The 24895-nt window shown below is 40.9% G+C and overlaps 2 protein-coding genes across 7 annotated transcripts in view; both read left to right on the forward strand.

Annotated features, from left to right (window-relative positions):
- The first annotated feature begins 8772 nt into the window (after positions 1-8772).
- Positions 8773-19816, forward strand: CZH5orf63 (chromosome Z C5orf63 homolog). Of its 3 annotated transcripts, none has more exons than XM_066569696.1 (5): positions 8773-8826; positions 11208-11332; positions 14035-14155; positions 16887-16943; positions 17685-19816. In XM_066569696.1, exons 3-5 carry the CDS (start codon positions 14036-14038, stop codon positions 17862-17864), a joined length of 357 nt encoding a protein of 118 aa, XP_066425793.1. In that variant the 5' UTR covers positions 8773-8826; positions 11208-11332; position 14035; the 3' UTR covers positions 17865-19816. The 3 variants fall into 3 exon arrangements, with proteins under 3 accessions (XP_066425793.1, XP_066425794.1, XP_066425795.1); XM_066569697.1 differs by lacking the exon at positions 8773-8826 and adding an exon at positions 8969-9061; XM_066569698.1 differs by lacking the exon at positions 8773-8826 and adding an exon at positions 9034-9053.
- A 3467-nt stretch (positions 19817-23283) lies between these two features.
- The window catches only part of MARCHF3 (membrane associated ring-CH-type finger 3), a 61369-nt gene continuing 59757 nt past the window's right edge, over positions 23284-24895 (forward strand). For all 4 annotated transcript variants that reach the window (XM_066569648.1, XM_066569647.1, XM_066569650.1 and 1 more), the window contains exons 1-2: positions 23284-23405; positions 24692-24841. The gene's annotated coding sequence lies outside the window, so the exon portion shown is untranslated. The remainder of the gene's footprint in view (positions 23406-24691; positions 24842-24895) is intronic.

A 24895-nucleotide genomic window follows, 5' to 3' on the forward strand; every position in this document is an offset into this window, starting at 1 on the left:
CAACATTGTATTGATGAAGTGCTTATGCACTTTTCTTAGCACCCAACTCTGAAATTAAAAATCTGTAAAGCAGCATGAGCTCTTGACACTGTTTTCCCAAAATACTAGTTTTCTACTAGTTAACAGGGAGACAGTAAGAAATAGGACTGTAGTTCTTCAGCTTTTGCCCAAGAGTGCAGCCTAAGGAATAAGTTTTGCAGCAAGACTGAAGTATTAATAAATCAGCTGAGTCAGGAAAAGAAAATAATTTCTTTACAAGGAAGTCATGATGGGGCTCCTTTTCCATGTAGGCTGACCCACAGAATTCCAGTGAACCCAAAATATGAGTTCTGCATTTCCTTCTAAAACTTCCTGCTTGTATTTCTCAGATAAAAGTTACCTCATCCTTTGCACAGCAGCACTAACCCAGAGTTCAGTGAATATTCTTGCCTACTTAGATACCTTGTTCAGAACAACGGTCTCAGTGTCTTTATCTCACCAAAGAAATAAACCCGTGCATCACACGACGCTGGCATAAAACATTGAAATGTAACTGCAAAAAAGCCTCTGCAGGTGTTGTCAAAATCCATTTTGTTGAGTATCTACTGCATTATTTCAATGCCTGGGCAGCATGCAGTCACATTCCAGATATGCTTCATGAACAAGAACTTCTCTTGAAGCTACAGGCTGCCAGACAGCAGGGTCCTTTTTCTTTTCTTGAATATGAAACAACGGTGGAAGTAGAAGAAAATCACAGAAAATCAGGTGAATATATATATAGTAAACAGTAAAGGTACCAACTGACTACTGTTTTGTGTCCCATTTCAGTTTCTGAATTGCTGAAAATAGCTGTCTCCAACACAAACAGAAAGTAGCAGAAACTCTTTCTAATGAGCTGAAGCATTGCAGACAAGAATCTTAGGTGCATAAGTATATAGTCAACAAATTTATTTGTAAATAAATAAGTGATAAAAAACCATTAAAAATTGTTTAGAAATGTTGTATGACAAGATCTAGGGTAGACCAAAGAAGAAACCAGTGAAAAATGGGGCTGAGTTTGAGGGTTTGCCCAGTTGTCAGCCTGACAAGACAAGCTGTGGTGATATTCCACAATGACAGAATAAAACAAGGTGGCAGTGGAGAACCCAGAGGGAGGCAGATGATGCCTCCTGCTGAACTGGAAACTAAACAAACAGGAGGAAAAAAGAAAAGAAGAAGGAAAAAGGGTACTTAACTAGCTGCATTTTCATTTGGGCAGTAGAGATGCCTAGAATATGGAATTTTCAGCAGCTGAACCTGCGTTTGAGGATTTGCTCACTGGCAGAGGAAGTGCCGAGAAAGAAAAGAGGTGAATATTCTGGAATCCTCCCTCCTTTTAGCTGTTTACAACCCAGTAATCCCCACACCTGCACAAACAGAGAGCTGATCAGGAGATAAAGGAGTCATTAGAAAACAATAAATTCTTTCTGATCTATGCCTACTGAGAGCTACACAGTGTTGTTAAATGTTACTTCTGGATTAAAAATTGACTTTTGGGTAGAAAGGACAAAATGCCTGCACACTGCTTATTTAAGTTGTGGGAACTCCAGTGTAACCTCTACAGGAGAGTGTTGAATCTTCAGTGAAGCACTGAATGAAATACCCTGAAATTAAATCAAACAGAAGGAACAGAGAGGCAGTGAGCAGGATGATGTAGCTGCACTGATTAGGAATAAAATGAAGAGTTCATATTTTATAGCACCTGTGCACAAGTTACAACAGGCTTGCTTTAATTGGAAATGCTGCTGCAATAAAGTTGCCATCCTTGCCGGCTGTTTATTTTATGTAGATCTCAGAGCAGTCGATAAAGTATGATGAGAGACTTTATGTCATTGTCTCTTACAGCTTTTCTGCTGTGGGATCATAATTACAGCAGCACCCCAGGCAGGGGTTAGCCCATCATGTCTCTCTGCAGTAAAAACAACATTGTTAGAAACTTAGCTCTGAATAGGGTTTGAGATCAGCCCCACTCTGAGATCCACACAACAGTCCACAATGGATTTTTACTACTGTCAAATGAAGTTCTTGAGATGTTTAGGCAAGGATAATCTATAGCTCAATACTTTTTTTTTGGTAATTAAAGGTTTTACATAGAAAATCAGAGCTCATCTGTGGAAAAAAAAAAAGTTTCATATAACATCACATTGTGCTCTATCTCATTCTGGGCAGAAAAATAACCCAGGTAAAGGCCTGGCAGCAAGTGAAGATCTTTTTTTCATGACTTTAGGTTGTTGTTTAAGAAAATAACAATAAATCCACAAGGAAGTAATTCCCATGCTTTGGAAAAGGCCTCTTCAGGGAACAGGCTCTGTACGAATTTTGAAGCTGCACCCATTTGCCTTTGTTCATCTTCCATCTCACTGATAAAAAATTTATAATACAAATCACTTGCCACATCCCTAGGCCTGGCAGATCCTCTGCAGCTGAACCACTCTGTGAGCATGTTTTTTATATCAGAGTCAAATGCGCCTCTCAGTTTTGACTTTTTGAAATAATTGTATAATTGATTTTAAATCAACACAGAACACAACACTGCTGCTGTTATAATTAGCAAAACACAAAACACTTAGCAAAAAATGTCCATGGCATTAAAGGGAATGGGTTATAACAGATTATGCTGCTAGTCAGTCAATTATTTACTAGATAGCAAATGGGGAAGCAGCAGAAAGAAACAAAATATCCCTGAAAAAAAAAAAATTTAAAAAGTTCACGTGAACAGAACTTTTGTGCCATGTGCTGATGTTAATCAGATAGCTAAGTTTAAAATAATTGTAATTTCAAATGTAAAGACGCTGCTTTTTTATTCAGGCGGACTTCAAAATACAGGGTTTTAACACTTCTTGTTAGCATTTTAGCAAAGCGGCAGAATATGACTCATGTTTCTCTGTAAAGTAAACAATTAGGAATAACAGCAAAAATCAACTTTTGCATGATACTTCACATTAATTTTGAAAGAAGTGTTAAGAGTGTAAGGTATTTGAATAAGATCCATTTCCTTTGAAAACTCACATTATGTGAGAGAAAATAAATAATACCCCACATTTTATATTAGTTAGTAGTTCATTACTTAACACCATTGCAAAGCACATCATTAGCCTGAAAAAGTTCTTCACTAGAAGAAAATAGCAGAGCCTCACACTCAGTCCTTTCCCTCATTTTCTTTCAAACTGTGCATGTTTTTTCAAGTGATGAAACCTGTAGGATATTACACGGAAAAGCTCTTTTTGCCTTGAGAGACAAAGCACAGGAAGATATTTCTAGGAGGAAGTTATGAATATGTAGGAGCAAAATGAAATTTCTGCTGTTCACTTTGTAATGCCAAACAAACGCCGTTTGCTCACGTGTCACTTATGGGCAGCCAAAGGGATAGTGAGCATGCGATGGGAGAATTTTGGTCAGCAAAGGAACTGCTACAACCCTCACGTAATTTACACAGCCCAAAGTTATACCCATTAGTTCACTGTCCTGTTATTCTCCAACTGTATAATCTCAGAGATGAGGGGGGAGTAGGGCGTTGGCTGACACCATCTACCAGAGCAGCCTTGACTTGCTTTAAAATAAGTGTTTATCCCAGATCCCATAAAAACTTCCATCTCCTCCCTCAAATAGTCTCCACTGAGGTGGAATTTATGTACAGTAAATTTCACTATTAAAAAAGCTGCTAAACACAACTCGGTCTTAGCACTCAGAGCAAACATACCACAAATTATTTTCTGTGCTGCATGCAAAAGAATGGCCTGACCTCAGGCTTTTTAAAAGGAAGAGAAAGAACAGCAATGATTTCCAATAGGCTCTGCTTAAGCCTGGAACTCAGTGCTCTCTTGGTGCTCAGTAAATTAATTTTTGGTTACCATGTGTCACCATGGCAATGGTCCAATAGAAAACATAAGATACAAAAATAAACTCAAAATGCTGCTCAAATTGCTGTTACGCAATGTGTCAATTAATGTGTTTAGTTTATTTAGTATTTATTCAGTAATTTATAAATTTATTATATATAAATTTAGTAACTTAGTAATTTAGTGTTTAGTTTATTTAGTATTTATTTAGTAATGTTTAGTGCTCAGATGATCCTTGGGCTAGCAGACAGTGAAAAGTTCATGGGCAGGCAGTCCCCTGCCTTCTGCAGGTCATTTAGGCAAATGGAAATGCTCCTCCACCGGCATTCATCATTTAAGGAACACATTATGGGGTTTTTTTAAGCATATTCCTCAAGGTCCTTTTCCTCAGGCTAAGATCACTAAAAGCTGTTCTTTTACAGCAAAAAAAAATTCTCTCATATTAGAATCAAGTTCTCTAATACGTTTTTCTGGTGTTCCTCTGCTCCTTATCGAAGTTACTGAATATGTGATGCTGTGATTATTTTTTTGATTTGTAACCTTTTCCGTGCTCAAGTTATTTGAGCATTAAGAATTTCGCTTTTCACAAAGTGATTCCTTCCCCCAGGCAGCCTCTTCCAATGCTTGATAATCCTTTCAGTGAAGATGTTTTTTTTTAAACTTCATATCCTGAGCCTGCCCTGGCCCAGCCTGAGGCTGTTCCCTCTGCTCCTGTCCCTGGTCCCTGGAAGCACAGCCCGACCTCCCCGGCTGTGCCCTCCTGGCAGGAGCCGTGCAGAGCCACAAGGGCCCCTGAGCCTCCTTTGCTCCAGGCTGAGCCCCTGCCCAGCTCCCTCAGCCTCTCCTGGGGCTCCGTTCCCTTCCCAGCTCCGTTCCCTTCCCTGGCCACGCTCCGGCCCCTCAAGGTCCTCCTTGGAGTGAAGTGCTCAAAGCTGACCCCAGGATTTGAGGTGTGGAATGGCTTTAAGGTGAAAAAGGGTAGATTTAGCCCGGTTATTAGGAACAAATGTTTCCCTGGCAGGGTGGGCAGGCCCTGGCACAGGGTGCCCAGAGCAGCTGGGGCTGCCCCTGCATCCCTGGCACTGCCCAAGGCCAGGCTGGACACTGGGACACTGGGAGGTGTCCCTGACATGGCAGGGGTGGCACTGGATGGGATTTAAGTTCCCTTCCAACCCAAACCATCCTATGATTCTGTGATTCTAACTCAAAATAACATAGAGAAATAGAATAGAAATCTGGAGGAGAACCAAATTGAATGCAATCTATCAGAGCAGGAGTTCTTTTTAGTTCGGATTGTGAAACCATGTCCACACTTTATTTAAGAGATATAAAGAAAAAATAAAAAGGAAGACTTGTGCATCATAGTATGGTACCTATGCAGCAAACTTAACCATTGAGTCCTAACTGCCCTTGAAATTTAAAGATGTCCTTTGTGCCATAATGAAAAATGGAGTTGCACTTCTTTCAGATGTCAGAACACATTTTTAAATACCAAACTTTACAGCAATCCATCTCATTCCTAAGCACAGTGTTAGTGACACATGCTCTAAGTAATAATTCTTTCTGCATCTATCACTATGAAGATTAAGAAGATTCATCTCATAAATACTGGATTAAAACCAAAGCTAATTTTGTGCTGAGATATCTACAGTGGTGTAAAAAAAACCTGCCAAGGCAAAACTGGTTAATTGCAAAGCAGATGTTTGTAGCCTAAGAAAACCTTTTAAAAACAAATAAAATTCTTTTTTCCATCTTTTTTCAACCTTTTTTTTTCTTACTTATCTACTGTATTATAAACAATCTGATCTGAGGGTGAAACCAGTCTATATACCTGAGTGGACAACAATAAAACACATCTGGCAGTGTAAGAAAATTCTGATTTGGCAGAACCAGTCAGTGGTTTGGTTAATTGACCTGTGTTAGGCAACAGAATGACAATCCTGCTGAAACCAGGAAAGGAACACAGCCAGATCACTTCTTGCCTTCAGCAGCAATTTTGTTTAAATAAACTGACCAGTTTGGGCAGCTCTGTCCTCCAGGTTCCTCTGGGAATTTTAGACACATGTCCCACAGAAGGATAGACTTGCTTTGGGAGCAAGAGGGATAAAATTAATCTGAGACCTGAGATGTCAGGAGCATGCTGGTCTCTTTATTTAGACCTGCTGTCCAACCTGCCTCTGCCCTCTCTCTGGATGTCCTCCCACCCTTTCTTTCTGAGAAAGTAAAATCCAGGTGAGAGCCAGCTCAGCATTTCCCTTGTGTGAGGCTTGTCAGGTCTGTCCTGTAGCAGTGCCAAACACCAAAACCTGACACTGGACTTTATGATGCTGGGAAACAAAAAAACAAAACAAAACAAAACAAAACAAAAAAGCCCAAACCAAAACAAAACCAAACCAAAACAAAACAAAAAAAACAAAAAAACCCCACCAAAAACCAAAAACCAATAACAAAATAAAACAAAAGAGCAGCCAGTGTCAGCTTGCCAGCATTCCATCTCTGTTCAGCAGCAGGGATTAAGAGAGGGTCTGGAAAGGAGTCACCAAGATCCCGAGCTGACTCTCCCTCGTGTTAATTTAAATGCTGGTTAATTACACGTGTCACACCAGCAGGGTAGGATTACACCCCTGGAGAGCCTTTCCCCTGAGTGCTGTTGTGCTTCTCAAAGCACAGATGAAGAGGAGAAGCTGACTTGAGCCTCTACCCTAAAGATTTGTCTCCTACTCTAGGCTTAGGGACTGCTAGCTACTGTGAGAGCCTAAATGAGGGATGCAGGACTCCATGGGGCTCTCCAAAATGCAGTTTATTCCATCCAAGAGGTTACACCAGTCCAGGGTGGTGGGTGACAGAGCTGTGCCCACAGGCAGGCCTGCAGACCCTTTGGTTTTGGTCAAATGCATTGTAGACTTTTCTTTGCTGAGCATCTTAATACAGTAGAACCAATCTATACCTTAACTATTATCTATAGCCTATCATAACTACTATTAATTGCCATATTCATGTTACTGTTCTCCAGTCACTAACAGTCAGTACATTACAGTTTAAGCCAGAAGTTGTTTTTCAGTTTTCTTGCAGTGGAAAATTCTGAGACCTTTTTTCTACTTTCTGACTTGTTTGCCTGTGCTCTCTTTCTGCTTGGTAAAAACATCTTCTTGTTTGAGGTGGGTTTATCCTTTGCTCTAAGCCATAAGAACCCCTTCTAACTAACACACGCTTTGCCTCCTTGGTTATGCAGTAAGACTGGCTCAGCAATTCTTTTCTTCCATATCAAAACTTGCTTCCATCTCTATTCCTTTATCAGACTCTACATTTAAAAATCTTTCTGCCAAGCACACACATATCTGTGAGACTTTCTTGTCAAACTTTCATCCTTCCCAACAAGCTACTATGGCAAAACCAAACTCCTGACAGAAATACACTATGTATTTACAGTATGTAAACATGAGCCTGCAGCTTTAGCTGCCCAGCAGTGGACACTTGCTATTTTTTACTTAAAACTTTTTTGGGGAAAGGAAAATGAACACACCTGATGACTGAAACACCTCAAATGGAGCATCAAGGGCATCCTCCTAGCACCTGCCTTGGAGATATTTATATGCACTAATGAGATCCCATCTCAGTCACCTCTAGACTAAACAGGCCCAGCTCTTTACCTGTGTTTGGTTGTTGTGACCCTTTGTGCCCCAGTGATACCCTCCAATAATGTGGATTTTTTTCATTATACAGTATACCCACCTGAGTGGGTGCCCAAATTCCATGTTTCAGGTGGATGGAGGAGAAGATTTTGAGGCTGCTGCCCACTTTCTGGTACATAAAGAGTGGAATGAGGGGAATGTGGGAGCTACCAGCCTTCCCTTCCCTTCCCTTCCCTTCCCTTCCCTTCCCTTCCCTTCCCTTCCCTTCCCTTCCCTTCCCTTCCCTTCCCTTCCCTTCCCTTCCCTTCCCTTCCCTTCCCTTCCCTTTTTGTCCCCTACCTTTCACTCTACCCCTTTTATCCAAACCCAACCTTCATGCACTCACAGCAGTACCTCAGGGACTAACACACCAATTTTTATGGATGGTCTCCAACTTTTTAACAAAATGTCACAATAGAGTAAATATTACTATTGCTCTTGCTATTTCTATTATTACTATTACATTACTATTATTTCTATTGCATTGCTATTATTGCTTTTGCATTACTGTTGTGAAAAACGCGTATTTTATGATTGGATTTTTCACAAATATTAAAATGAATATTATGTGTGTTATGTTAGAAAGTTATGCTGTGTTAATTTTCTTAAGTAGTGTGTTAAACATAGTTTTAGGTTATAACATAAGGTTAAAATAGAAACTATGTTATGTAAGATACCTTTTTAAAAAAAAAAGAAAGGACTCACACCGAGCTAGCAGGACACCTAAATCTTTCAGAAAAAGAGAATTTATTGCTCTCTTAGCGAGTTCTTCCTGCCTCGCTGAGTGCTGAAGACGCCGTCAGGAATAAGAGGAAGAAGTTGACACAGACCAGACAGAATCCTGTGTTTGAATGGAATTTATGCATCACGTATGAGGTGTATGAATATGCAACAGGCTGTTTTTAAGGGTTAATCCTCTGTTAACGTGGGTCCTTTTTCGGGTTTATGTTGCCCCGAAAGAGGTACCCGGACGTCCGTAACTCTTTGGGCTTTTTGTCTCGTATTGTCCTAAATCCTAATTATCCAAATTTTAATTACTCTAAACATATTACTATTTTTATAACCATCTTATCACTAATAAGCTTCTAAAATTCTAAAATTAAGCGATTTGCCCCTTTTCCACCCTCCTATCCCCCCATTCCTATTACTTATTCGCATTTTACTTTCTCTTGCGGGCCTCGGCCGCTCCCTTTGTGCCCCGGGAGCGCTTCCCGGGCCGGAGCCGCTTCCTTCCCGTGGCGCGGGCGCGTCACAGCCGGCGCTGCCGCCCCGCCCGCGGCCCGGCCGAGCTCCCGCAGGTGCGTGCGGGACCGCCTTGGCTTCTCGGGCCTTGTTCCCTCGGGACGCGGCTCTTCGGCATGCAGCAGCCCCCGGGATCGGGATGCAGCAGCCCCCGGGATGCGGGTGCCCCGGGATGCAGCAGCCCCCGGGCTGCGGCTCCCCCGGGATGCGGCTCCCCCGGGATGCGGGTGCCCCGGGATGCGGGTGCCCCGGCTCCGTGTCGCCGCGGAGGGTCCGGGCACAGGTTTGCGGGTATCGGCATCAGCGTGCGGGCTGGCTCCTTGCGGGGCAGAGGGAGGAGGGCTCTGGATACACTGTACCCCGTTGGGCTCGCCGGCGGGGCCCGGGGGGACTCGCTCAGAAGTTTCCAAATGGAAATGTTTAAAAGTCTTATTATGTTACATGTCTATAATGAATATAATGCCTACATATACATAATGAATATAATGCCTACATATACATATACATATGCAGATTATATATCACACACACAGAGATATATATGTATGTATATTTGTGTATATATATATGTATATGTATATATGTGCATGTATATATGTATATATATATGTGTGTATATATACATATATTTATATGTATATCTACATATATTTATATATATACATATATATTTATATAACTATAAATATATATACTTATATTTATATATATTTATATATTTTATATATATACACATATATATACATATATTTATGTATATGTGTATATATACAGATATGTATGTATGCAAATGTATATATGTGTGTATATATATGTGTATATATATACATCTGTCTATGTATATGTATATATGTATACATATATGTCTATATATACAAATATGTATCTATGTATATGTAGATATATGTATATATATACATATATATACACATACATATATATGTGTGTATATATATATATATCTGCATGTGTATGTAGGCATTATATACATTATAGATATATAACATAATAAAGAGTTTTAAACATTTCTATCTGGAAACTTCGGAGCAAAACCACCCAAACCCTGCCAGATTGTATATATACATACATAAATATACATATACATATATATACACACACATATATATACTTATATATAAATTATAATTTATTTTATAATTTTTATACTTTTTTATATCTATAATATATTTCCTGATTTGTTTTTCACATATACACACACAAAAATATGTATCATATATCTATGTATTGTTATATATATAGGCACACAAATGTGTATCTTATATGTAAACATGATAATATATTTCATATTATTTTTATGTTAATATATGTGTATATTTGTATATACACATACATTAACATAAATCTGTATACATATATATAAATCTGTATACATATATATACTCATGAAAATATTTGTATATTTGTATGAATATATACATATGTATAGGTATATATATGTGTGTATATATGTGTATACTTAAATATATATATAATATATATATATTTATATTATATATATGTGTATGTATGTGTATATATGTGTATACTTAAAACACACAAGCTGTACATATAAATAAAATATATACATATCAATATATTGATATGTATCAATATAATATACAGTATCATTATATATATAATTAATATACAATATCATTATATACATATTATATGTAATATACAGTAGCATTAATATAGTTATTCATACAATACACCAAAGCAATATTAATTGTGCATTAATGACATATTAATATTACCTTAATATGACCTACATAAATATTGATATGTATTATATCAGCAATATCCTATATTTTAATGTTATTGCTATGTTTGGTAATATGATAACATAATAGGCTGTGTAGCATGTAAGATATTAATATAATTTCATAAGATACATGGTTATATATAAAATATTGTATGCTGTGTTCTATAATATATATGATGCATATCTTATCCTCTATTATGCTATTTTTACTGTTAACTTTTAAGCTCCATTAGAAACTTTACATTATGGTAGTAGTGTGGTTTTTTGTGCAAGTTCTGCACAGTATTCAGAACAGGCCATTACAGCAACCTGTTGGGTGCAATTTAAATTATCTGGTATTTGAAGTGTGGCCCTGGACCAGGTTCTAGGATGCACTCCCATGGCCTCATCCCTCTAATCTGGAGGGGTTACTGAGCAAAATATGTTGACAAATGTGACACTTCCATCTTTTCTGTGATGGAATGCAGTGTATTTCTGTGGCATTTTCCCCGGGTTACTGTAGGAGAAAATGCATGGAAACATGCACTGATTGATGCATAACATCACCCCACAGACACAGCTCGTATTGCTGATGGTATCTTTGAATTTCGAGCTGCTGCAAGAACCTGGTTCTCCCTGAGGGACTCCTAGAGTTATGAGCACGTGCAGAAAAGATTTTCTTGTGTTTTGCAGGCCTCCTCTGAATGTCTGGTGGGGTAAAAGCTGCGTGGGGATCTCCACAGCTGCAGGGTGTGCTGTCTCCACTCACCTGGGCTCCCTGGTCTGTGTCACCTGTTTTCCTGTTCAGCATCTCCTTGGTAGGTAATCAAATGCAGACTGCCAGGAAATTTAGTTTCCTTGATGGCCATAGCTGGTTTTGAATGAGGGATAACAGGAGATAGGTGTTTAAATTGCCATCAGCATGCATCCTGGTATTTGCACCTACTTTATCCCCCCCATTGTCTTTCAGCTGTTACTTAAAGGTAAATACTTCAAGGAAAATAAATCCATGCTTGTCTTTCCTTGATTGATGCTGAGATTAAGTTTATACAGATGCTTGCCTCATCTAAATAATGGATGGTTTTAGTGTCACAACTTAGTTTTCCTGCAGATGAGGATTTATTGGGTGATGTAAATTCTGTTAATGGGAATTGAGTCCAACTTGGCTTTGCAAAATAGAGCATGGGCCAAGCCCAGACTCAAAAGAATAATTTGTTAAATCTGTAGCTTTGTGGTTTAGGGGAGGGTAAATTCACAAGTTTGCAAGCATCCTTCTTTGCATTTATGTGTTCATTTTTTTCCCTCAAGCAAATCTTTATAATTGGGGGTAGTCTAGAGAGAAATCCAGAATGATGATATGGGAAGTTTTGTGCATTTTAGTGTCTTTGGTATCATTTTGCTTAGGTGAATAAATAGACAGACAGGACTCTGGTTTTTTCAGGTTATTTGTAAAAACAGCCAGTCAGACTCCTGTTAGCCCTGGAAACAGCAGATTCTTCTGGTCAGTGAAGATTTGCTGCTAGATTCTGAAGGTAGAATTTCTTGTAATTACATCAAATTGATGAAGAAGTTAAGGCACTACTGGCTGGGGTTTTTTTGGTTTTTTTTTGTTTTTTTTTTTTGTGGGGCCTCAAAGTTTAGGTACTGAAACTGTTTTATTCATTCCTCTTCAGCTGATGTTTTGGTAGTTGTTGTTTTCAGGACAGCAGAGTATGGACGGATCAGGAAGGGAACTCTGGACTGAACTGGAGCTGTTTTATGCACATATATGTGTGGAAGGGAAAATGTGATCTATGGAAATCTGTGCTTTTTTCATTCTACTATCCAAAAAAAAAAAACAATGTGAGAGCATCTTCCTCATTTGGAAGGCTTGCTAGGCTGGGAACAAAAGTGTTCTTAAAAAACTTGTCAGCAAGCAGACCCTTTTTTTTGCCTCCACTTTTTATCTTGCATGTGAACAGGCGAACATGCTGTGAACACTTCGTGCCAAAACTGCATCTGTTGTGGTCTTCCATTTGCTGTGGGTTTAAAAATTTTCCACGTCCGACTGAGGCTCTTCCTGCCCTCCAGATCTGCCTTTTTCCAAAAGGTTCCAAGCTTGCCCGCACATCTAACATTCAAAATCCCAGGCAGTTCTGTTTCCACCTTGCTAAGTGAAACAAGTGCAGTAGCTGCCAAGGACTGTGACCTTTGGCAGTGTGTGCTGTGCCAGTCGCTGCTCAGTGACAGGAATTTTACTGCTCTGCCCCTTGCAGCTGACTCTTACTAATAGCTGCTGTCTTTTGGCTGTGCAGGAAGATTGGTAGAGCAGTGCCCTGTCACCCATTTGATTTTTTTTTTCTTGTGGTTGTGGCTTAGAAATAGAGCATTTAAAGTTTAGAGTCCACTGCAGTGTTCTTCCTTAGTGGTTATTCTGCATAAACTTTCCTCTTAGAAAAAAGCTTCGGGATATTGGTACTGAGATATCCAGTGAAGCAGAAGAGCACTGGGTTCTGTTTGATTAAACATCCCAAACTGTGCCCAGAAGCTGCAATGAGTTCCTCCTCACTCTTTAGCTGCTAGAAATTGTGACATCACGTTGTGTGTTTAGCTTTAGATAATAGAAGCTACAGGTAAGTCAGGCCTGAAACTGAGCAGAAGCAGTTTGGCTTTGGGTAAAAGGGATTCAGTTTGGTTTTCCCAGTGTAAATTCTGACATCAGGTGTCATGGCTGCTGATAATGACCATGCAGACTCCCTTTGGCTTCCTTCTTTGTCCCTCAGTCTTGTAGGGGTCACATTAAGACAAAATCTTGGAGGAAGCAGTGTTTTTATCAATGACATTATGAACAGGTGACTTCAAGACTCCAGCATGGTGCCCTTCAATAACACTTAACTTATTCAGATTTTCTCAAAGGAATTACAAACCCATCAATTAATTTGCTGTTGCAGGAAGGACTTGGGGCAGTATGAATGCTTTTAATATTACCAAGTTAAATCATCTTGGCTACAGCTTTTTTTACTCACCGCAGAATGCATTGTATTAATATTCTGATTAGGCACAGATTAGTTTTTTTGATGGAATAATTCGGGTAAGTAGACTATGTCAAACGCTGCAGCAAGATTACAGAGGTTCAAAGCACAGCACTTTGCATTTTTAAATATGTAATTCCAGCTGGCATCTGTGGAGCTGGAACAGCATAGTGCATTTATGTCAGCATTTGTGTTAGGGAATTTAAAAGAGGCATTTCAACAAGGAAACGTAGGTGTTTTGTTGTTCTTTTCTTCTTTTTTTTAAATGGAACTGCTGCTTTTTGAGCTGCACAACGTTTCTGGCCTGCCACATAGTAAACCCACCTCCCTGATGAATGTGTTGATAGTGTGAGGATAAAAACCCTGGGTTGAATGTTTTGGCTGCGTGTGATTTAGAGCCGCCATGGAAGCGTCGCGTTTATCCTGACATTAAATTTCATGAGCTATAACTTGGAACAACTCAGAGGGGTTTTTTTGTTTTTTTGGGTTTTTTTTACTGCCTGAAACAGGATGATGGTGCTCTGTTTCCTGAGCAGAGCCCTGCCACGAGCCAGGCATTCACCCAGCCCACTGGGGAGACAACTCTGCTCAGCCAGCACGAATAAACCAACCTTGACTTTATTCACCAAGGTAAGAGCTGTTCACACAATAAAGCTGGGCAAGACTGTGTCTTTGTCAGCTCTGAAACACAGGAATTGCAGGTTAAATGGCTTGTCCTTGCCCTTTATTTTCCCCCATTCAAAGTGGTGTTGGGCGTTTTACTTAGTGGGTTTCTGCACACCAGGCTTTGCTGCACAGTCCCGCTCTCATTGTAAGAATTAGCAATCAACAATTAGCAATCAACAAATATTTCAGGGCAGTTTTGCCTCTGTGACTCTGTGGTTCATTTACCAGCTGAAGATTTGGCCCAGCTGCCAGAGTTTCACCCTGAAAATGGAGAGCAGAGATGAAATGTTACACACAATCTGCCAACCACAAGCATCAGCAGTCAAAGCAGGCTCTTCAAAGTGCTCATGTTTAATTTCAGCACCACCTGTGAGACTGTAAAATGTGTCCAATTAGTGCTGGGAGCACGTGAGGGAAAAGTAGATTTTTCTTTTACCCTCTTTTTTGCTTTATTGGCAGCAGAAAAAAATGGGTGTAGAATTCCTAGGCATATTTAGAAAACAGATGAGATGAGCAGGAAGGGTCATTTGTGGACTGTCACATTTCATGAATTGTTTTCAATTATTACCTGCATAGTTCTGCACTTTTATAAAGGATGGCACAAGATGGGTTATGCTGAATTTATGTGGTTGTTGCAGCTTTTAAGAGGAGAATAACTACAAATGCAAAGCACTGAGAGTGCTGACATCAGTGTGGTGGTTTTAGATATGATTAAAATATTTTCCTCCTCCTGCACAGTGTTTTTCATTCCTTCTGTAACCATACAGGAGTGTGGAAACTGTGTGACAAATGAATAGGTTAAAAATAATAGGTCAGCATCCATTTAATAATCAGAACTATACTTTAAAGTTGCAGCTTTCTCTCCCCGTGCCCAGTTCAGCCTCAACTAATTCATAATTCAAATGGGGTAAGGTAGGGAATAATGCTCTTACCTTTGGGTTAAAAATTGGAAAAAATTATCTTTTTAAATTTAAAATGTGTCTTAAAACTCCTAACTAGTAAGGCACTGTGTGAAATCAAATTTTCTAGTAGCAGATTTCCAGCACTTCCCTGAAATGGCCTTTTGTTGAAGGTGTTTTTTAACTCTAAATGTTTACTGTTAACTTCAAATGTTCCCTGGCAATTGCAAAGAAAAGTGCAGTCTATTAAAAAAATCTAATCTACACTGTTATCTTATGCTGAATGATCCCTTGTTTGCCTCCTTCTTATTTTTAATAAGGAGAAAAGAGGAGGAGAAAGCAGAAGGGGAGTTATGACTTCTGGATCAAACTGATAGAAACTATCAAATGGGTTTCCCTTTGTAGTCCCCTTTTCTGACCACCCCAGCAACATTTGCTTATATAAATCTACTTCTACAAAAGATTTCACTGTTAAAATAATTCACTTCTGATTTTAAGCCAGTACCACCTAGTGCTTAAGCTTGTCATGAGAATGAAACTATATTTTTTCCTAAAAAAAAAAAAAAAAGAAAAAGTTCAGCCACCTTTACCAAAAGCATTTATGCGCCTGGTATGTTGGGAAGCTCTCCACAGGCCTAGAGGAACCAAGTGTGTCCTGGTTTAACTGCACACACTTGGGGGTTTTTTTGTGGTTTTTGGGGTTTTTTTTGTGTGTTACAAAACTGGTGTGCAGGGTTCTGGGTCAATTCCTTTCAGTCACCAGTATCTGTCAAACCAAAAGCAACCAGGACTATGAGGAACACAGGACACTTCAGTGTCCTGCGCAGGTTTTCAGAGCACAAGGACTTTGTCCATGTGGGAAAGGCAATTTAGGCTGGATCTAAATAAAAGCAGAGTGTTTAATCTGAAGTAATTCACATTACTGGAAAATTCACATTACAGGAAATAAAAAGTAGCTGTTGCAAGTTAACTTCACATTTAAACAAGCTCAAGGAAGACTTTTCAGAGGGAGAGTGAGAAGAAGATCTTTTCCAGCAGCGGGAGGTGTTTTGGGGCAGAGGGACAGAGCAGTCATATTCACCTCCAAGTACTTTGCCATGTGAATTTTATGGGCCAAATTCTGCTGTTGCAAACATTGGAGCAGCATGCTTTCATATGAATTAATTCTTCAGTTCCAGCCTTGGTGTCAGCAGAACTCAGATGGGGGAGTTTTCAGAAATGTGAGGGGTTTTTTTTGACCTGATCAGGGGTTAAGACACTGAAGGTGTTTGCCAGTTCTCCTTTCTGGAGGTTACTTTCCTTCCAGCTCTGCTGTTTGGAGGATCCTGCTTAATTTCTTCCAGTCAAAGCCACCCAGTCTTAAATTGCCTGCTTTTCCCATTTGAGCTGAGCCATGTTTCTTGATCTGAGACAGGCTGGAAGTTACTTGTGTGGCTTTCTCATTCCTGTTTTAGCAGGAGTGGTGCCTGCAGCTGTCTTCATTTGCTGCTGAAAATACTTTCAGATCATTCCCTTGGATCTGATTTAGAAAACTGTAAAATTTGCCCCATGAGAAATGCAATAGGAAATGTAAAATGATTAAATTCAGTAGCTGGATAGTTTGTTGGGGTTTTGTTTTCATCCATACTGCACTGATAAGTAAAGTTTTAGAAAGCCCCTAAGGCAGGGAGCTTGGTGCAGGGAAGGGAACCTGAATTTACAGTAATGAATGTAATGTCTGTGTGTGTTATTTCACAGTACAAACAACTTCTGTGTTTTACTGCACACTTTAAGGTACTCTGAATGTTTTCATTTAGAAACCATGCCCTCTGTGTGATGAAGCAAAAGAAGTTCTTGAGCCATATAAGAGAAGGGTAATGTATGGAAATTCTGTATATGTTTTCTATATGGAAAGAACAGTTAATCAGGATTCATTCTTTGTAAAAAGAAAATTGCTTGGATTTATTTGCATCTGTTATTCTTTCATGGATGACCTCTTCAAGACAATTTCAGCTCTGATTTACATAAAACTCATTATCCAAAAGCATTTTGTGATAATGCTACTCAAATAAGTATTGGCAAACTAAGCCAATATAAACCATATTACAGGAGTTCTTGAAAATACTCCTTTTGCAAATACTGTTGCCTTGTCTGAAGGAAGAGCTTGGAACTTTCATGAGCCAGGATGTAATTTGGGAAAGATGTAACTAAGTGGGGTTTTGAATATTTGAACTATGTGGCTGCAGTTTTCGCCGTTTTTCAACCAGTTTTTGATGTCTCTGTTGAAGGATGAAACTTTTAATGGAAGCATTGAGGCCTGTTGCACTCTGCTGCCTGTTTTGTTCCCGGCTGTGTGTTTGTTGGGGTTGCTGCCCACGGGAGAGTGGAACAGGAATATTCTGGGCTAGGGAGGCAGTCCCTTGTGGGGAGGCAGCCAAGGGTTGTGGCTACATATATTCTGTACTCAAAAAAAAAACCAGGCCGCAACACAAAGAATAAACCCGCAAGCTTCAGGAAAACAGCCCTGCACTTGTGAGGAAAGCACTGATCAGAAGACAAGCAGGTTTTGTTTTACAGTGTCCACTGGGAACTGACATATCTCTTCTCTGCCACAGTTCATTCTGCAGGAGGTGGACATCACCCTTCCAGAGAACTCGGCCTGGTACGATAAATACAAGTATGACATACCTGTTTTTCACTTAAATGGGAAGTTCCTGATGAAGCACCGAGTCGACATTCCAAAGTTTGAGGACCGGCTTAGGAAGCTGGAGCTGCAAAATGAGGGAAACCAGTGAAGAAAATGCAGCTGCTCTGAGGCAGGCCTCAAAGGTGAAAAGAACTTTGTGGAAAAAAAACCAAAAAACCAAAACCAAAAGCAACCCATATTCATTCATCTGGCCTTAAATTTCTTAGGACATACGAGTGTGAAAAGCTTGAGTGGCTTGTGTTCTGTTTTGTACTAATCACCCAGCCCAGCTGCACCAGGAGCCACCTTTTCTGTGCTGTTCATTTGCTGCTCTCCTGGGCTGGTGTTTTTTCTCCGAGAGAATAAAAGCTGCTCCACAGCAGCAGATAAAGTAAACTCTGTCTGTGTGGGGTTGGCATGGCCAGGTTTGGGTAGTGGGGGGTGGCACAGGGGTGTTTTTTTCTGAGAAGCTGCTGGAAGCTTCCCCTGTGTCCAGCTGAGCCAGCCAGCTCCAGGATGGATCCTCTGGCCACATCTGAGACCATCAGTGGTGAGGAGGAAGAAGGAGAGAATGCTTAATAAAAAGACCACAAACCCTGTTCTCCATCTCCGTGAACCACTGAGGGGAAGGAGGAAGAGAAAACTGGGAGGGAAGTTAAGCCTTGGTAGAAGGGAAGGGTGGGATAAAGGAGTATTAAAGATTTAGTTTCCTTTGTCTTTATCCTGCTGTGGTTTGATTGGTAATAAACTAATTTCCCTAAGTCTCTTCTCTCTGTGTTCTCATCTCAACCCAGGAACCTTTCATTGTATTTTCCCTCCTCTGCCCAGCTGGTGATGGGGGGGACTTCTGGTGGGTGTGTGGCATCCAGCCAGGATCAGTGTTTAAAAGATGATTAGCACGTGTAGATGGAGATTAGACTGTAGATATGTCAGAGAATTCCTTGAAGAAGTCCAGGAGCCTACCCTAAGTGATAATTCAAAATAGAAAACAGGGCATTCAAGTTAAAAGGGCACTTGATTAAGGACCACACACTCTCGCTGGAATTGTATCTGTAAAATGATCATCACAATTTGATACAGTTATTGCTAACACCTCACACTGAATTGTTTATTTTTCACGTTTCAGTTCTGTCTGCCACGCAGCTGCAAATCCATTTATCCTGTGGCAAGAAAGCCATTTTTTCAAGGATTGCTGCAGTTACATTAGTTACACAGGCAATGCGGGCCTGTGAAGGAGACAGAATGCCCAAGTTAAACATGTTTTCAGGACGTAGAGAATGACAGATTCAGGAAAAGACAACCATTTTAGGTTAAATAATCTGTAACAGACTGCAGAAAGTTGCTGGTATTTTTGATGTACTTAATAGATTCTTTAACACAGAAACTAATCCCTACCTGCTGCATTTTCGTTCTTATCGTGGTGATATTCAGTCTTTTCTTCTCACTAGGAATTTAAGCAGGTTCACTTGACAGATGTGTCTTCACAGAGGGAAGGATCCAGATGCAATGCCTGGCTGGAACAGCAAATTGAAATACAGCAGGATTCAAGAAAGACTTCAAGAAAGAAAGAAAGAAAGAAAATTCAGAAAGATTCAAGAAAGTTTTGGAGTATGGTTTAATAAGAAGTCAGCTGATCTGCTGTGGTGAAAATGGGCTTTGTGGCCTCATCCTGCAGTGTCTTTAGCATTTGACAGATAATTTGCAATCTAGTTTTGATGTATTCCCCAAGGTGAAAAATTTCTGGGGAGGTGGGAGTAAGAAATTAAAACTTTCCTCCAGTTTAGCAGCTTCAGTCCACTCAGGCTGGGGTCTGAAACTATCCAAGGTTTCCCAGGAGAGAGACCTATGCCATTTTTATTGCACAGAACTTGAGGTAAGTTCAGCCAGATCATGGATCCACAGAGTTTTTCATCACCATTAGCAGAAGAACAGGGCTCTAGAGACAAAAAACTTCTATACTTTCTGTAGTTCATGATGCTACAGTCAAAATTCTGACTGTTCCATGGGAAATAAATGATGTTTTCATTTGTTAAATAAAAGATTTGAATTATCTCTGTATCAGCAAGTGCCACTTGCCTTTCTTCTATGATTTGAGATGGTTTCAGAGGGCCCAGGTTTTTTCCTTACTGAGGTTTTTGTGATAAGAGAACTGCATAGAGCACTTGTCAACCATAGCTCAAGTGCTCTTCTAAAATGCAACAGAATTATCTCTAAGATAGGGACAACAGAATTCATGTGGACTCACCCCACTTCCCAAAATACGTAACTGACAGAGACTGGCAGAGCTCTCAGAGATCTTTTTGCCTTTGTTTTATTCTAGTAAGATCTGTTTCGGGAAGGAAAAAAGAAAAGAGGAAGTTAAAACCAAACTTCTTAATCATTTTAGAGTTGATGAATCCCTTGTTCCTTTTTCTGTCAGACTGTGGAGAGTTTCCTCTGTAGGCACTGCCAGATACTTTTTCCCCCATTTATTTTGTAAAGTGAATGATAACAGTATTTCCATAATACCTTTTGTCCATTGCATAGCTTTTATGAGTGAGATTGAGCTTTTCCATTAGGGCTGTGCTGCCAAAAACCTTCCAGTGGCTTTACTGCTCTGCACTTTTAAGAGAGTGGGAACCCTCTTTTCATCAGCTTGGACACAGGGATAGGAGGTGGGAATGTGTCAATATGGAGTGTTGGTGGCACAGCCTCACCTTCATTTTCCAAAAGCAAGAAAGGATGCATACTACATAAATTTGAGGGGTTTTTTTCCCCCTTCTTCTTGAATGAAAAAAAATGGAGCTGTGTCCCAGAACATGCATCTCTCTAATCAAATGTGTTGAAGTATAACACAGGTATTAAAAGGAGAAGGTATTTGCCCCTGCTGAATATATATTTATGGAGCAATGTGCAACTTTGTGAAAACTGGCAATTTACTCTTTTGGCAGGAGTGAGTATTGGCAGGAGTGCAAAACCTTGTAATGCACTATCTCTGTAGTAAAAGGAGAATGAATACAAGATGGATTTATTTTCTATTTCTGGCCAATTAAAAAGCACACAGACAATGTCCCATCTTCTTCCAGTAACTATAAAAAGCCAAACACCCACTGGGCTTACTTTCTTCTATGTTCTGCTTCTCTGACTGTTTCTTTGTGTCTTTAAATTGTACACAAGACATGGAAGAAAATGTCTCATTTTCTTTTAGGCACAGCACTGCAGGCACAGTGTCTTCCTGTCCAAAGTGCCCTGTGGTACATAATCTCATATTCAGCTGTAATCACATGGCCATCTGGGTTAACTACACGTGGAAGTAAACAAAGCCCAGTGTGCAAGTGTTTACAACATCTTTTTTTCTTTTTTCTTTTCTTTTTTTTTTCTTTTTTTTTCTTTTTTCTTGTTTCTTTTTTCTTTTTTTCTTTTTTTCTTTTTTCTTTCTTCTTTTTTCTTTTTGTTTTTTAATTTCAGTGGCAATATCACTTTCCAGGCAGTTTCGCTTTACAGTCTACCAATAACATCCCTCTTCTTTTCCATCGTGCCCTGCTGGCAAGAAGGCTCCATCCCATTCCTGTGAAACTGCTTTGCCTTGTAGAACCAAACCTGAGTTTTTTTGAAAGTCATGACTGGAACTGTGAGAACAGAACAGTTTCCAGTTAGGAACTCCATCTGAATAATAGCTTGAGCTGCTTTGGCAAAAAAAAAAATCATGGTAAGAACAACAAATTATTTATTTGTTATAAATAAATATATATATTTTTCTCTGTCCTCTATCCTCACCACTTGTAGCATTTGAGATCAAATTCTGGTTCTTGGTCTGGATCTTCCAGAGATAAATGGCATATGAACATCCAAAGGGTAAAATGAGTTCCTGCAGGAGAAAAATCCTCTTTGCTTGTCCATGGAATGAGCTGCAGGGACTGAGGGCACTCCAGACCTTCCTCATTTTCCCTCAGTGCTGCCTTCTGGGGCACATATGGTTGATTACAAGGATAAAAACTAAACCCCTGCCAGTCATACACAAATCTCACTGAAATGAGACACTCCCTGCATCCACTCCCTTCTGGGGGGAAGGCAAAAGATGTGGATTGTGTGATGTGGATTGCTGGAGCGCCCCTGGACACGAGGTCAGCATGTGCAAAATTCAGGGTCTTGCTGCAGCCCAGGGAGTTTTACCCTGCCACATAAAGAAATGAGACTTAGACCATGTAATCTTCTGTCAGTCTCTTTTTCCCTTCTTTTCGCCCCTTCCTGAGTCCTTCTCGGGAATATTTAACCCAGGGACCGATACAACAAGGTGATACAGCTGGGTTTTTGTCTTGAGGGTTTTGGTGCTGCATTTTTTTGTTTAGTTGGTTTTGGTTTTTTGTGGGTTTTTTTGTTTCTTTGTTTGTTAGTTTGGCGGGTTTTTTTGTTTGAGTTTTTTGGTTTTGTTTTGGGGTTTTTTTTTGTTGTTGTTTTTTTAATGCTTGGTTTTGTTGTTTTGGTTTTGGTTTTGTTTTGAATTGGGCTGGGCTTCTTTCTTCAGTATGACATTCCCTGAACATTCCCTGGAGATCAGCTCCCAGAAAGGTGGCACCTTCCTCTCCATCCAGCGTAGAAAAGCACGGTGAATCAAACCACCAGACCACACGCGGGTCTGATTTGTACACCAGGCACCAATTCAAGCTTCTCCTCCAGCAGGTGAGACACCCATTGCTCCAGGATCTCCGAGGTGCCAGGAGCTGAAGCTGCAGATCCGTTTGCAAGGGTTGGATCCAAGCAACCTCACTGATGTCCCCACTGCACGGAACACCTAAATTTCTACTAAATTTACCTTTCCTGCTAAGATGGGCTGAGTAACTTGGGCATGCCAGTCTCTCCCTTTTTATTTTAACACACACACAAGTATCACCTGTGTGCTGTTTCCATCTCCACCTGGAGGTGTACCTGTGTTGCTGGGGTGGGGCGGGGTGAACATGCAGGTGCAAATATTGGTGGGCATTTTTTTGGGAAAGCCAAGCAAGGGCAGCTCCTCCCTGCCCCTGTGATTTGCCTTCAGGTAAAATTTTAGTGCTGCTTTAACAGCTGCATTCGGGCAGCAATTTCATGAAATACCATCTCAGTCCTTTCATTTCCAAACAAAGCAAGCGTGACAGAGGCAGTGGGATGGAGAACTGCGGTTGGGCAAGGAAAAACATTAGCCTGGGGGGTTTATCTTTGGAACTTGGGGCCGCACCGTTTTTGGACGCAGCTCCAACTGAGTCTCAGCAAACTCTCGGAGCTTTCAGCACCGAGGCAGCTCCGGGGAAGCTCCTTCCCTTCTCGGACCGTGGACACGGGGCTCTTGTGAGGTTTTTAACCAAAAAAAAAAAAAAAAAAAAAAGAAAGAAAGGAAAAAAAAAGACAAGACAACGATGAAATTCCTTGATTCCTCGCGCTGTTCCAGGCTGGCACGGAGCTGTCGCTACCCGGGCGCTCCTTTGTGTCGCTGCTGCTCCGCGGGTACCGCCAGGGGAGGAGGAGAGGAGGAGGAGGAGGAGGAGGAGGAGAAGGAGAAGGAGAAGGAGGGGTTGATGGAGAGAGGTCCTGTGGCGACAGCCGAGCCGGAGGCTGCTGCTCCTGGCTCTCTCCCGCGGGTCTGGCCGCTCCATCCCTGCTTTTGGAAGGAGAGCTGAGGGTCCGGGAGGAGGAGGTGAGTCTGACGCGGGAAGGAAAATCCGCGGTCCTCGCGTTTTCTGTGCGGCGGTAAATTGCTGCTTTTTTTTTCCTTCTTGTTGTTGTTGTTCTTCCTCTTCCTAATATTATTGTCATCGTCATCAGCGTTCCCCAGCGGTTCAGCTGGGGTTTGGGGTTTAACTCTTTCATTAATGAAAAGGAGGGAAATCCATGTGGAGAGTGATAATGCCCAGCGTGGAGCTGGAGCTGGCTGGAGGCTCTTTCAGGCAGAATTACCTTCGGGAACTCCGGGGAGGAAAGAAATGCAGTTTCTGTCTGTTCCAGAGACTGTGACAAACTGTAGCCATTTCTGGGATTCAGACTAGGAATTATAAATCCTTCTCCCTTTTTATTTTTATTTTTTAAAATTCCTTTTTCCCTTTTAATTGCCGGGTCTCAGAGGGCTCTTTGCAGATATAAGGGGTTATGAAACTCCCCAGTAATGTATCTGCCCATGCCAGAGGAGTTTAACTTTCAACGCAATTCAAAGCGAAGTTTAAATTTCAAAGCAATTGTTTGAACTTAAAATTTAACCCTGTGTTGCCCGCTCTGGGTCTGCTGGTGGTGCACGCAGGGTGTTTACCGAGTAGTGTCTCAACTTTGGACTGTGCAGGGCATCCCCGAGCCATCAAACCAGTGAAAGCAGAGCATGTAAATTAATTAATTTGTCTATTAGAGATCACTCGTTTGGGCAAGGATGCTTACGGGCCAGCCAAGGTCCCTTGGAATAAACAGGAAAACTCGCTGAGGAATGACTCATGTCCGTGGGCTTCGGACCCAGTGCAGGGTGTTGGAAATGTGCTTTGCCGAGTGGAACTCTGTGGGTAACCCTCCCTCAGCCCCCCTGGCTCGTAAAGGGTAGTAGGATGAGGTTTTTAACAAAAAAGGACAAGAATGGCCTTGGTGAGTGGTGTCAGACAAAAAAAAACTTGCGGGCTTGTGGCTTGCTTTAAATACATTTGCTAATTGCACGTGTGTTCCCCGGGGTTTCGCATGCCATTGATCTTTAATTAATTGCTAATGGCTGAGCCTGCTGCTGTTTGTGCGGCTGATGAGGCAAAATGCAGCCTGTCCTTCTGCAGTAATTATTTATTTGTGGTGGCATCTCGGGGCGTGCAGCGTCTGCCCTGAAACTTCCAGGTGTGGCGTGCTCGAGTGTGAGGCACCAGACTCACCTGGGAGCACACAGGGCAGCTGGATGACGGACTTCCCACTCAAAAGGGACTTCTTCTGGTACATTTTCTGATCTCTTGCTTGTCACAGGCTGCACAGGATCTCACGGATAAATCCTGCGTCGGGCCCGCGGCTTCTGTGAGGTCTCCGCTTGCCCCTATGGACAGGCCCCATCCGCGGCAGGGCTCCGAGCGTGTCTGAGCCACTGCCTGGGGGCTCGTAGGCTTGAGCTCGGAAAGGGTGAGTGACATCTTCCATTTAAAATGGCTGTAATTGGGCTGAGAGCCGTTTTGA

This window comes from Molothrus aeneus, chromosome Z (genome assembly GCF_037042795.1).
Source record: "Molothrus aeneus isolate 106 chromosome Z, BPBGC_Maene_1.0, whole genome shotgun sequence".
NCBI classification, from domain to species: domain Eukaryota; kingdom Metazoa; phylum Chordata; class Aves; order Passeriformes; family Icteridae; genus Molothrus; species Molothrus aeneus.

Coding starts and splice junctions, on each gene's coding strand:
- CZH5orf63 (XM_066569696.1), top strand. CDS start 14,036: ATGATGGTGCTCTGTTTCCTGAGCAGAGCCCTGCCACGAGCCAGGCAT. Junction 14,156..16,886: donor CCTTGACTTTATTCACCAAG/GTAAGAGCTGTT, acceptor GTTTTCATTTAG/AAACCATGCCCTCTGTGTGA. Junction 16,944..17,684: donor TTGAGCCATATAAGAGAAGG/GTAATGTATGGA, acceptor TCTCTGCCACAG/TTCATTCTGCAGGAGGTGGA.